The sequence below is a fragment of the Cibotium barometz genome, chromosome 35, assembly GCF_041138505.1.
Source record: "Cibotium barometz isolate CiBa-2024 chromosome 35, ASM4113850v1, whole genome shotgun sequence".
Classification (NCBI taxonomy): domain Eukaryota; kingdom Viridiplantae; phylum Streptophyta; class Polypodiopsida; order Cyatheales; family Cibotiaceae; genus Cibotium; species Cibotium barometz.
The window spans coordinates 47,213,830-47,226,369 of NC_141080.1; the positions used below are offsets into that span (position 1 = coordinate 47,213,830).

General features: G+C 46.0%; 1 protein-coding gene across 2 annotated transcripts in view; it reads left to right on the plus strand.

Annotated features, from left to right (window-relative positions):
* Positions 1-12,540, plus strand: part of LOC147618532 (14-3-3 protein 7-like) — a 49,060-nt gene that overhangs the window by 19,165 nt on the left and 17,355 nt on the right. The window contains exon 7 of one of the 2 annotated variants that reach the window (XM_086774988.1): positions 8,622-8,660. The exons of the other annotated variant lie outside the window; for it this stretch is intronic. Within the exon in view, the coding sequence (XP_086631114.1) occupies positions 8,622-8,645 (24 nt within the window). The 3' untranslated portion in view covers positions 8,646-8,660. Of the gene's footprint in view, positions 1-8,621; positions 8,661-12,540 lie in introns of those variants that run through there. 2 annotated transcript variants of the gene reach the window in all.

The window sequence follows — 12,540 nt, forward strand, 5'->3', positions numbered from 1 at the left end:
CACCGCTGCTGCCACTGTGCAGTAGCTAGCACCGCCCTGTGCTACTTTACTCCGCCTAGCACCGCCCAGTAGCGTTGCTCTCAGTCGCCAGTATTGCTTAAGTTTTTCTCAGCTTTCCAGGAGAAGACCTCCTAACAGATTGCGTATTGAGTTTACTTGGATTTGGATTCGGGACTTGGACTTGGACTTGGACTTGGACTTGGATTTGGATTTAGGATATTGGATCTGATACTAGCCTGGTGAGAGATTCTTGTGAGTCATCCTTGTGGTGTGCTTGGCTTAAGAGATCTTGTGCCTCGACATCGACTTCGACCCAGATTTCTTCCTTGATATATTTGTTCGATATTGTATTCATTGATTGTATTGTTCCTGGCTTGGAAAAGCCTGTGGATTGTTCGTGAATAAAATCTTGAAAGGGGGTGGGGCCTGTTCCCTGTTCAGTGTGGTGTACTGTGCAAGTTCCCTATACCCTTCTCTCTCACCCCTCTCTCTCTTTCTTTATCTCTTGGACAAGTGGTTGAATCTGTCACGACACGTTCCACTGGGCTTACATGGCAGTCGGCCAAGTCAGTAGGTCGTGGGCTGTCCTCTGGAGCAGGCTGAGAGAAGTCTGCAAGCCGACCAGCACCTTGCTCTAAATACACATGTTGGAAAATTGTCATTTTCATCTGCATTCCTCTCAACGCTAGTCTCTTACAGAGCTTTTTTCTACATGTGTGGGTTGGCCAGGAGATCAACAGCAGAGCATGGTCTGCGAGTTCTCTCCTATAATCTCATCCATCTCTTGTACTCAAAGTTGTAACACTTTCTTCTTGTGAAGAATACAGAACAATAGTTTAGGACTCTTACGTGTGCTGTGTGTTTGATTCTACTGCTGTCTTTTCTATCTCTACTCTCAAACCCTAGCACATAGGCACAAGTGTTCTACAAATAAGTGGTTTGTTATTCCTTCGTAGGGAATAGAGGGGGATAAAAATATGAGATGTAAAAGTGTAGTAAAGAGGAGACATTGCTACAATTTTGATTTGCTCTCCAGTTTAGCAGAAGATGTGAGGAGACTCGTGAATCTTTCAAAGGTGGTTGCGAGAGAAGGCATTGGCACATGAATAGATCCTCTACATGGGCTGTATTTCAGGCTGTGCCTAGATCAAGTGTGAGGCTACCACCTTTTTGTCTCCCCATCCTTGGAGACAAATACACACGAAGTTGATATAATCTTTTTCTTCTTGTAGTGTATTGCACTGGGGTGGTTTGGTAATCTTTTGTAGGAAGTAGAGGGGAAGCTTTAATAGGCTTTGAAAGAACCCTATTTGGAGCAGGACTGGAGATATCTAACTCTATTGATGTAGTCTTTGATGGTTTTTGCCTCCTTCTATCTTACATTATACAGTTGCTCCATTGGGCTCCATTTGGTACCTTAGCGAGAATATCCAACCTTGAAAGCCTCTTTCAAAGCTTGAGAGGTGGCTTTGTCCTCAGTCTTCAAGGACATGAATCATTGGCATGCTTCTCCATCAAGGGTGAGGGCAAAGGCGCTGAGCTTGACTTAATCTTCTACATGGCCGAAGGCATCACAAATTGGATTAAACATCTCTAAATGTGGGATCGGATCCCCATTCCCATTAAATTTTGTGATAAGTTTTGAGATGTTAGTAGGTTTAGTCCGCTCTAAAAATAGTGCTCTTTAAGGCCATAAACCATAGGCATCATCTTAGACATAGTTATCGTAACATGTACCTATGCGGAAGCATTTCTGAGATAAGCTTAATGATGCAATCACACTTGTTGAAAACTGAATATGCACAGAGTTTATGTTGGATTATATATCATCTCTAGAGGGTCTATTGTATCATTTTCATGCTTGTATTGGCCATTTATGAGGCCTTGCATGTGCATATTTATTTAGGTATTTTTCCCTATTTTTTAATGCTATTGTGGAGCTGTCGGCTTGCTACAGCTGGCCGACCAGCTATCATGGGGAATATAGAAGGGCTGACCCCCTTTCCCCCATTTCATCTCATTTTTCAACATCCTCTTGAAGTCATTAGCAGCTGCTGCTGCTTCTTATCATTGTACAACACCTATGGGCTTCCCTCATGCTCAGTTTTCAGCAATAAACATCAGTTTCCAGCATTTACAAGTCTTGTACCTGGGCCTACATCTGTGTTTTCTGTTTGCTTCACTTTCTTTCATGGTATCAGAGAAAAACGCTGACCTATGAGTAGAAGAGAGTTGCGTTTTTCTGTTTTGAAGCGGAAGCTTCGATAGTTTGCTGCGTTTTCTGCAGATTTGAGCGTGGAAGGTGCTGCGTTTTCTTCCGGGAGTAGAGGCTTCCTCAAGATTGCTGCGTTTCCTTCATCTGACGCTTGGGACTGTTGTGTTTCTGAATTTTCAGCGAAGATTGCTGATTTTTTCTGTTGATTGGATTGCTGAAGCCCTCTTCTAGGTGCTAAGGGTAGGGATCTACATCTTGGAGAGATCTTCCTTCTTCCTCTCCTTTCAGTTTCCCACCCTCCCTCCCTTTCTTCTTGCTATGCACTGCCTGAGAGGAGCCCCTTTCTTAAGAGAAGGTTTCTTGTCAAAGGACATGGCTTCACGAGGTTTCTCTACTGCTGCTCCTTCTCCTATTGATTCTCTAGCACCATCACAGCCTCACAAGTGGTTCCTATTCCCAATCTTTCCTCTCCGAGTTTCTCTCATTTAGGTCTTGCTCCCACCCCTACCCATATACCATTCTACAATCCTCCCCAAGTCAGTGACTCCATGAAGCTTACACAACAACCAACTATCATACTTGGTCTTTCTATACTCAGTTGTTGTTGGAAGGAGCCGGTGTGTGGATGGCTATCTCCACACCTCACTTGGTGGACCCTACTTTGAGAAGTATATTGGATGCTTGGGCTCGTCTTATCATCATTCATTGCATGACTCCATCTATACAGGCACAGTTTGTCTCTATCCTGAGTAATGCTCATTAGATGTGGACAGAGATCTAGAGGTGGTATGGGAAAGTTTCGACAATGAAGATTGCCAAATTAGAGTCGGATCTGAGAAGCTTACAATCAATGAGTCAGATAACTTGATTGAGAAGATTGGAGAGTTCACCTGTATCAAGCTGCATCTTGAGGAGTATGGGAGCACCATCAACAATCCCATCCATAAACTGCTTGATAAATTGCCTGCTTCCTTTGATTCTTTCAAGGATAATATTTATTTCCGTGATCCTCTCCCCTCTTTTGAGTGCGTTATATCCCCGAAAAGTGCATGCTTCGTGGAAAAGGCAAGTGAGAGTCTGCTTTTGCTGCCTCTGACAAGGGCAAAGTCAAAAGCGGTTGAGGGAATGACTCCGGAGGAGGCTTTTACAGGACACAAGCCTTCTGTTTCTCATCTTCGTGTTTTCGGTTGTGTTGCTTTAAGCTCATGCGCATGTCCCAGATAAGAAAAGGATCACACTCCCACCAAAGTCAAAGAGGATGATCTTCACAGGCTGCAGTATGAGATCCAAAGGGTACGGTTTTTGGGATCCGGAGGTTGATGACATCATCATTTCCCGTGATGCTCGGTTTGATGAATCAAGAGAGCTTGTTTGGCATTGATTCCTCTCCACCTGATGCATCTTTTGACTTTGTGGATGATCCATTCTCGGCAGATGCTAGTGATCTTATACCTCTTCCATGTCCAGCTCCTCCTTCTCCTCCTTCCCCTGCTGCAACCCCGGTGCCAGTTGCTACTTTACAGCCACCCGTTCATGTTGCACCAACTTCTGCAGCTCCCAGTTCCTCTACGAGTCCTACTTTGACTCCGGGATTACCCTCACCAATGTTTACTTCATCACCACTTCCAGTAGCATCGGATGAGTCCTCTACTGTAGCTAGATCTTCTTCTTCACGCTTTGAGAGGAAGGTTGGCCTACCTCGGTGGGTTCAACAACTTTTTAGAGATTCCGGTCTCACTGATGCACAGCTCCATAACCAGATCTCTACCACCACCCCTGGACCTCGCCGTTCATCTCGGGCTTCCGCATCTCATCACATAGTGAATTATGCTCTCATGAGTCCTCTCCAGGAGATCGATGAGCCTGAGAGTCCAAAGGAGGCTCTTTCACATCCGCAGTGGCAACAAGCCATGGAAGCAGAGATTGCCTCTATTGAGAGGAATAACACTTGGTGTTTGGTGCCGCGTCCTTTACATCGTCGTGTTATTGGTGTGAAATGGATGTTCAAAGTCAAGTTTCATGTAGATAGTACTTTGGACAAGTACAAAACCCGCCTTGTTGCTCGAGGATATACTGAGAAGGCAGGTGAAGACTTTGATGAGACATTTTCTCCTATAGCCAGGTATACCACCATCAGGATTGTTTTGGCTCTAGTTGCACACTTCAGATGGCCCGTGTTCTAGATGGATGTCAAATGCTCTTTTCTGAATGGAGATTTAGAGGAGGAAGTTTATGTTGAGCAGCCTCTTGGTTTTGTGATTCAGGGACTAGACACCCATGTGTATCTTCTGGAGAAGGCTCTTTATGGTCTCAAACAAGCACCCCGTGCCTGGTATCAAAAGATTGATGCCTTCTTGTTATCTCTTGGCTTTGAGAGGGCATATGTTGACAACAATCTCTATGTGCTTCTTTCTGATGGAGATATTTGTGTCATTGTTTTGTATGTTGATGATCTCATCTTTTCTGGCTCAGATACTAGGTTGGTTACTCAGGTTCAGTCCAAGCTTTCAAAGACATTTGAGATGACTGATCTGTTAGAAGTCATCTCCTGTCCAGTTTTATACACCAGGGCCTCTGTTGTGGGTGTGCCTGCCCGTATATCATTTTTCCACACTCCCCGTATTTTTTTCCCTATTTTTCCCATTTTTTTCTAGTGGTTGGAGGGCTGCCAGTTGATGCCAGGAGCACTCTGAAGCTGGCCGACTGCATCTGTATCAGTCGTGGGCTGTCTGAGTGCTGGCCGACTTGTTCTGTCCAGGCGTGGGGCATCAGATGCTGGCCGACTGCTATATTCAGCAGTCGTGGGATTTTGTCCAGTCGTGGGCCTCTTCTAGAGCTGGCCGACTGCCCTCATGGGCTTGTATATATTGCCCCCCATCCTCCTCCACTTTCTCATTCAGTTATCTCCAGGATCTTGTGTATAGAGAAGAGTTTACACACATCTCTCTGTGTTTCTTGTGCTGATTATTTTCTGCAGTCTACTTGCTCTTGTCTACCCAAGTTTGGATATCATTTCCGCTGCATATTCTGACATGGTATCAGAGCCCTAGGCTCTAGCAGATCTTGGGCGTTTTTCTGAGCAAGAGGGGGAGCAACAGGTTGCTGATCGGTGGACTGTTTCGGGCTGAACGGGAAGTGAAGGTGCAAGAGGAAGGCGGGCAGAGGGGTTGGACAGCCACTTGCATATTTTCTGATTTTCAGATTTTTTCCCACCCACCCACCCTTTCAGGTTACTCTCTGAGATGGCAGATTTAATCGAGATGGCTGAGAAGCACGTGAAGATTCCGACTCTCCCCACGTTCCCAGTGGATCGGTAGTTGGACGGGTCCAATTACGGCATCTGGAAGGTCATGATGGAGTCAGTTTTGGAGTCATATGATCTTGCTGATTTTATTATCAAAGGGGTGCCAAGGCCGGAAGCTGAGGAAGGGGAGTTATTATCGACGAGGAAGGACCGAGACGCACAGGCACAAATGTGGGACCGTGTCAACGCCAGGGTCCGGTCGTTTATATTCCTCAATTGCACACCACAGGTGATCAACCATGTGAAGCACATGACGCTGGCGAGAGGCATATGGGAGCACTTGGCTTCTTTGTACAACAGGGTGTCACCCATGAAGCGGATATCCTTGGAAGTGCAGATGCGGGTTATGAACCCTGCAAAGTCTTCAACGATGCGGGAACACATTAACAAGCTGCAGGTCCTTCAGCAGGAAGTCCTTCAAGCTGGGAAAGAGATATCGTCCGAAGATATGGCCATCACGTTACTTTCCCACTTGCCTGGTCAGTATTCTGCTTTCTATTCCTCGTTGATCACTAGTGGCAGGCTCAGCACCATTACTTGGGAGGAGCTTGTGCCAATGGTCTTGGACCAGGAGGAACGATTCACGAACCCTCCTCAGGGTGGAGGTTCGGAGGCCTTTACTGGCCAACGGTCGAAAGGCCGTAACTCGGGCAAGGGGAAGGCTTCATCGGAGAAGTCTTCTGAGAAGATGTCCGACGCTGACCGCGAGAAACTAAAGGCAGAGAGGACCTGTAATGATTGTGGCGAGAAAGGCCACTACTGGAGGCAGTGTCCCAAGCGGAAGACCGAGAAGGGTGAAGACTCCTCAGCAATCATGAAGACTCCGGCTTTTGTGCACCTGGAGGTGATGGACACCGATGCTTCATTTTCTTCAGGCAGGGAGGAGATTGGAGGACTCTCGGCAACGGATACTCGGGAGTGGATTCTCGATAGTGGTGCTTCCAGGCACATGACTCCTTCCCGTTCCGGTTTACAGGATCTCTGCAGGTGTTCTGGTCATATTCTTACTGGGGATACGTCCACTATCCCAGTTCACAGTGAGGGCAGGATGGAGATAGTTCCCGATGGCAGAGGGGGGAAGCATTTCTCCCAGGTGTTGTATGTTCCGACACTTGGTTTTCATCTGTTGTCAGTGCATCAGGTTTGCAAGACTGTCGTACGGGTGGAGTTTGATGAGCATTTTGTTGCTCTCCGGGACAAAGCAACAGGCCAAGTGGTTTGGGAAGGTGGAGTGGAGAATGGAGTTTACAGGCTTTCAGCACTCTCTCTCCCAGGTCCTCAGGATTGTGATGAGTGGCAGTGTGGTAATGGCTACTCAGGTGTGGATACGCTGCAGGAGCGGGCTTTCCGAGACCAGGTGGTGGATAGCTTGCCAGTAGATGGCAGCAGTCGGCAAGAACTTTCCAGTACTGATGTTGGTAGTTCTTGTGTTCGTGAGTCAGAGGAAGCTGAACAGGTCACTTATGCTCTGATGTCTTGTCGTGTTCGGGACATAGAACTTCCAGTAGTTGAGGATGTTCTTTCCACGGGGACCTTTCGGAAAGCCAGGCAGGTGACAGGTGATTACTTGCAGAAGGAGGTGGTTTCTCCAAGCTTTGTGGTTCCGGATTCAGAGGGGGTGGTTGACAGGTTTCAGAAGGCCTTGCGTGGTCTTCAGAAGGTTTCCAGGACTTGCTTGTGCACCGTAACAGGTGTTGATCCTTGTGAGCAGTGTGATGTCTCTGTGATTCAGAAGCTGTATGGTTCATGGATCTGGTTGATGGACACCGGATTGGACGGGAGCTTCCTGATGAGACAGTTGAGCTCTTGGTTGCAGATGTCTCTTTGTGAGGCAGGATTGCGTTTCCTGTGGTTTCTGCGGCATGCGCAGGATCATGGACTCTTGTACACAGGAGGGGGATTGTTGGATGGAGTCCGACTCCACGGATGGAGTGACTCGGTTTGGGGAGGAGATTCGGACACGAGGGGATCTACTTATGGCCCAGGAGCACTTTTACGGAGCAGGAGGAGGTTACATTGCAGGTTTGGGCTTCCACTGGAGGAACCCATGGTCATCTAGAGGCACTTTGTTCGTGAACAGATTGTTGCTGATGACATCTTGCTGGAGTTCTGTTCGACGGAGGACAGTACGGTGGATCTCTTCACGAAGTCGCTCTCAGGATTTGCTCAGGCGGCACCCCAGCTCCCAGTGGTTGGTTACACAGCCAGGAGCTGAGAGGGGGTGTTAGAAGTCATCTCCTGTCCAGTTTTATACACCAGGGCCTCTGTTGTGGGTGTGCCCGCCCGTATATCATTTTTCCACACTCCCCGTATTTTTTCCCTATTTTTCCCATTTTTTTCTAGTGGCTGGAGGGCTGCCAGTTGATGCCAGGAGCACTCTGAAGCTGGCCGACTGCATCTGTATCAGTCGTGGGCTGTCTGAGTGCTGGCCGACTTGTTCTGTCCAGGCGTGGGGCATCAGATGCTGGCCGACTGCTATATTCAGCAGTCGTGGGATTTTGTCCAGTCGTGGGCCTCTTCTAGAGCTGGCCGATTGCCCTCATGGGCTTGTATATATTGCCCCCCATCCTCCTCCACTTTCTCATTCAGTTATCTCCGGGATCTTGTGTATAGAGAAGAGTTTACACCTCTCTCTCTGTGTTTCTTGTGCTGATTATTTTCTGCAGTCTACTTGCTCTTGTCTACCCAAGTTTGGATATCATTTCCGCTGCATATTCTGACATGATCTTGGTCTTCTACATTATTTTCTTGGGCTCGAGGTTTGGCCGAAAGACGAGTGTATCTTCATTTCTCAGCAGAAGTATGTGAAGAAGCAGCTCTCACTTTATGGGTTGTGAGATTGTACATGTAACATGGAGCGGAAGTATTCGTAATTAAGGATCTTGTCACACAAGTCTCACACCACCTTCTTTATCTTGAGTTTCGCAAGTTTAGCAATCCACTTTATCACTTCAAACTTTAAGAGATTGAGAGAGAGAGAGAGAGAGAATTGTACACCAGATTGGGTCCCTAGTTACCCACTGAAGGGCCTCTTCCTATTGCTAGGAGTATTTGCTTTTATTACTTTGAAGAGAATAACCTTGGACTGACTTTGGACTGTAGATAAGCCAAACGCAAGATCTCTGAAAGACCAAGAGTCGGGCTGAATTGTACACGGCTATAGAAGTACCAATGATGACCGATCTCAAGTCTATGCACTCTTCCCAATGGAATGTAGGAAGGCTGCCAATCTGAGGCTGAGGTATGGGCTGTTTGGGACTGTTTCTAGGATGTGTACGAATGCTGTAAATTAATGAATGCGTGTGTTTTACCTTCACTGGATGGCTGTAGCAAAACGATGAAGAGATGAATGCTGAAAACTGTTTGTATGCTGAAAACGCAAGGTTTCTTGAAGGCTGAATGCTGTAGGCTGCTGTGTTTTGCTGATGGAGGGCTGAATGGTCCAACAATGATGCTCCTAGGGCTGAAGGATGGATCGCTTGCTGAAAACACTGAAGAGTGCTGAGGTCTATGGCCTGTAGGCTGAATCGTTGATGCACCTACTGCTGATTGCTGAGATGCCTGATGTATGAATGCAAGATGCTATTTATATGGGTGCTAATGGCTGGTCGGTTGGCTGACTGGTTCGCTAATGCTACACGACTGAATTTTATGTATAAAATAGGTTATTTATGGTATTAAATGTTGGTAAATACTAAATAAATACTGTAAAATATGGAAAATTTACCAAGGTAAAGTTATGAGGCTTTTGCAATGGTCTAGATGGCCTAAATGCATATGGGATGAATGCTCTGCAAGAATGCACACATGTCCTGATGCAAACTCTAGGCTTCTATGACATCTATATGCACGAATGATTCTCTCCAAGTGGGTTAAGGGACTTCAACTGACTGATTGATTCAATAAGGCTAAGGAATGACCTACGTAGCTCATGCCTGACATATCCTGGACTGAGGATTACAATGGGGTCACGACGTACGACAAATATCAAATCCTAAAGGGTTCTAATACTGGACAATGTTGCACTGATGATGAGCCATCTTGTTACCATGCACTACAGAGCAGAGAGCATGTTGCATTCCCTCATGCTTAGCTTGGCGGCAGGTTCATGGGGGTACTGAAGAAAGAACTCTTCGTCTAGTCAACAACTGGGGGTACTTTTGAAAGAACTCTTCGTCTAGTCAAACTGCTTCGTGGGTACCTCGATCTTGGAACTTTATATAGAACTGATGGAGTCTTCGATCGGAACCATGCTTCCAAGGATGAAGAAGGATCTGCTTAGGCTCGATGGCTTCTGATTCGTCTATCACGTCTAGCTGCTGTTCATATGAAACATCAAAACACTTCTGGTCCAACATGTGGTTTTAGCCAAGAAACATGGAAAACATCATGCTTCGTCCAACTGCTAGGCAACTTTAACTTCATGGAGACATCACTTATCTTTTTTTAACTATAGGAAAGGGTCCATGAAACTCGTGGGTGCCCGGGGGACTAGGGCCTTTGACACACTTGTTGATACCATCAATGCATATTAAAACATTTAAACATAAAAGTTGGACAAAACATCCACAAATGCTGAAAATGGAGCTTGCACATGTGACACCACATAGAGGCCGGAATGGGCCGACACCCCCCCTCCCCCCCCCCCTTGGAGTATTTTATTACCCAAGGAGAATAATATCATGTACAAGCTTTGAGGGCCTTACTCTCCCCATGGGAGATGCCGGATTATCCATATACATAATGCCAATATAATCCATATACCTTCGCGTGGCTACTGGTTCTTCTCCAAAAACCACGGGTCTTCATGCAATAGAGTTGGTACAGCAAGTACAACTCTCCATTCAGTCGGTACAACAAGTACAATGGCTAGTACAGTCGGTATAGTGGTTGGTACAACAGGTACAGTGGTTAGTACAGCCAGCATAGTGGTTGGTACAGCAAGTACAAATGTTGGTACAATAGGTACAATGGTTGGTACAAGCAGGTACAACAAGTGCAAGGATTGGTATAGTCAATACAATGGCTGGTACAATAGGTACAAGGGTTGGTACAATAAGTACAATGGCTAAAAATCATAATAAATGATTAAATACCCTTGCCTTCAGTATTTCTTCACGATGGAAGCCGCCAAAACAGTCCCCAACAGTCGGTATTCTTCATGGGCAGCCTTCAAGAGAGAAAGACAATAGCCATCATTAGGGCAGCATGTAACAGTGGTAGAGGCTAGTGTGCAACAAGAGAGCCTCCATTAATGAAGAGAGGGGGCTCCAATTTATAGATTTGGGTCTCCCATGAGCTAAAATGGCAAGAGAAGGCTACAATGACAAGTGGAGAGCCACACAATAGCTGAAGTGACAAGTGTGAGGCCACTTGTCTTACTTTGATCCACTTTCTAACAAGTGTCAGGCCACTTGTCTCACTTTGGTCCACTTTCTTACCACATGTCCCAATCTAAGATATGGGTCCTTCCATAAACTTTATCTCTAAAAATATCCCAATTGGTAGACACATTCTATCATAGGCACTTTGCCAACTCTTGATATTTGCTCAATTCGAGATGTAATGACGCGAACAGAATTTCAATTTCCATCGGAGTCGGGCCAAAAATAGCAACTCTTCTAAATTTTAGGAGTGTGGTCCTTTGTATTCCAGGATAATCCCTCATTCCCAAAGCTTGTACTTTCCAAATATTTAGACATCTTGGAGTCCACTAGACCCCTTTCATACTGGGAAATGTCTAGGTTGGTGACAACCTCGACAGTCTCAAAAATCCAGTATAACTGAAGAATTCATGTCCCAAATAAATGGGCAATAATTTCGTGGAAGATTTGCTAGACACAAGCACAAGTGCCAGTTGTGTCTTAATCACTAATATCAATGAGATAATCATATACCAATGAAAATCATCAACCAGGTGCTAAGACACTTAAATAAGTGTCATGCACAAGAAACTAGTGCCTCGCACAGAAACATGTGCTATGCACACAAACTGGTGTCATTCTTGATAGAAAAGCTGGTTCTCCATAGTTAATATCATAGGTATACCTTGTTTCTCCTAGTTTGTAGGCATTTCGGCCAAATGAGAAACCATAGATATAGTCCATAAGATCCATGTTACTGTATAATCCAGTAACAAACAAGCTCAAGGCACACAAACATATTCCAATCCACATGACCCTTGGCGTACACATAAGTCCCCTACCAATCAGGTATCATGTCCACTTTACCACTTGCACTCCGTGTTGGTACTCTGCCCACACACCTTGGATGAGAGGTGGGCTCAAGTAACAAGATAAAACAATCACTCGCAGGCATAGATAGCTTGGTGTTCCATAAGCATTTCTGCTACACATAGTTTATAGGCATTTTGGCCACCACTAGTTTGTAGGCATTTCGGCCAAAGCATCAAATGCGATTGCCTGCATGCAAATCAATCCAATCGGCACAAAAGCCCCTTTGATTTGCACTGCAATTTGCTGCAATTTTGCTCGAATGTGCGATTTCTCACATCATACAGCATGTATGAATGCTTAATTGCACAAATACATCAAAAGCCCCAAATTTTGACATCCAATTTCCTGCAAATTGATCCTGATTGTGACCAATGTCACCCAATTTTGCCAATTTTGCTCAAAATTGAGCAATTGGGCACCTGTACCTGCTCAATTGATTGAATTTCTCTGATCTGCAGGCTGAATTTCTTTGTGTTGATGCTGTTGCAGAAAAGGGGGGGGGGCACTTCTTGTTGATGTTGATGCTGTTGCTCCTGCTGCTGCTGTACGGATGGTTGGGCAGCGAGGCGTTGTGGGAGCGAAAACTCTTGATTGGCCGCCCATTCATGACAAAACGGAATTTCCTGGGGCCTTCTACGAGCGCTGCCCAGAAGCCCGTTGAATGTGCTGTTGACGGGCGCAGGGGCCTTCTACGAGCGCTGCCCAGAAGCCCGTTGAATGTGCTGTTGACGGGCGCCCGCCTGGGTATGCGCCTGACCACCACCACGTAGGCGTGTCGCCTTCGC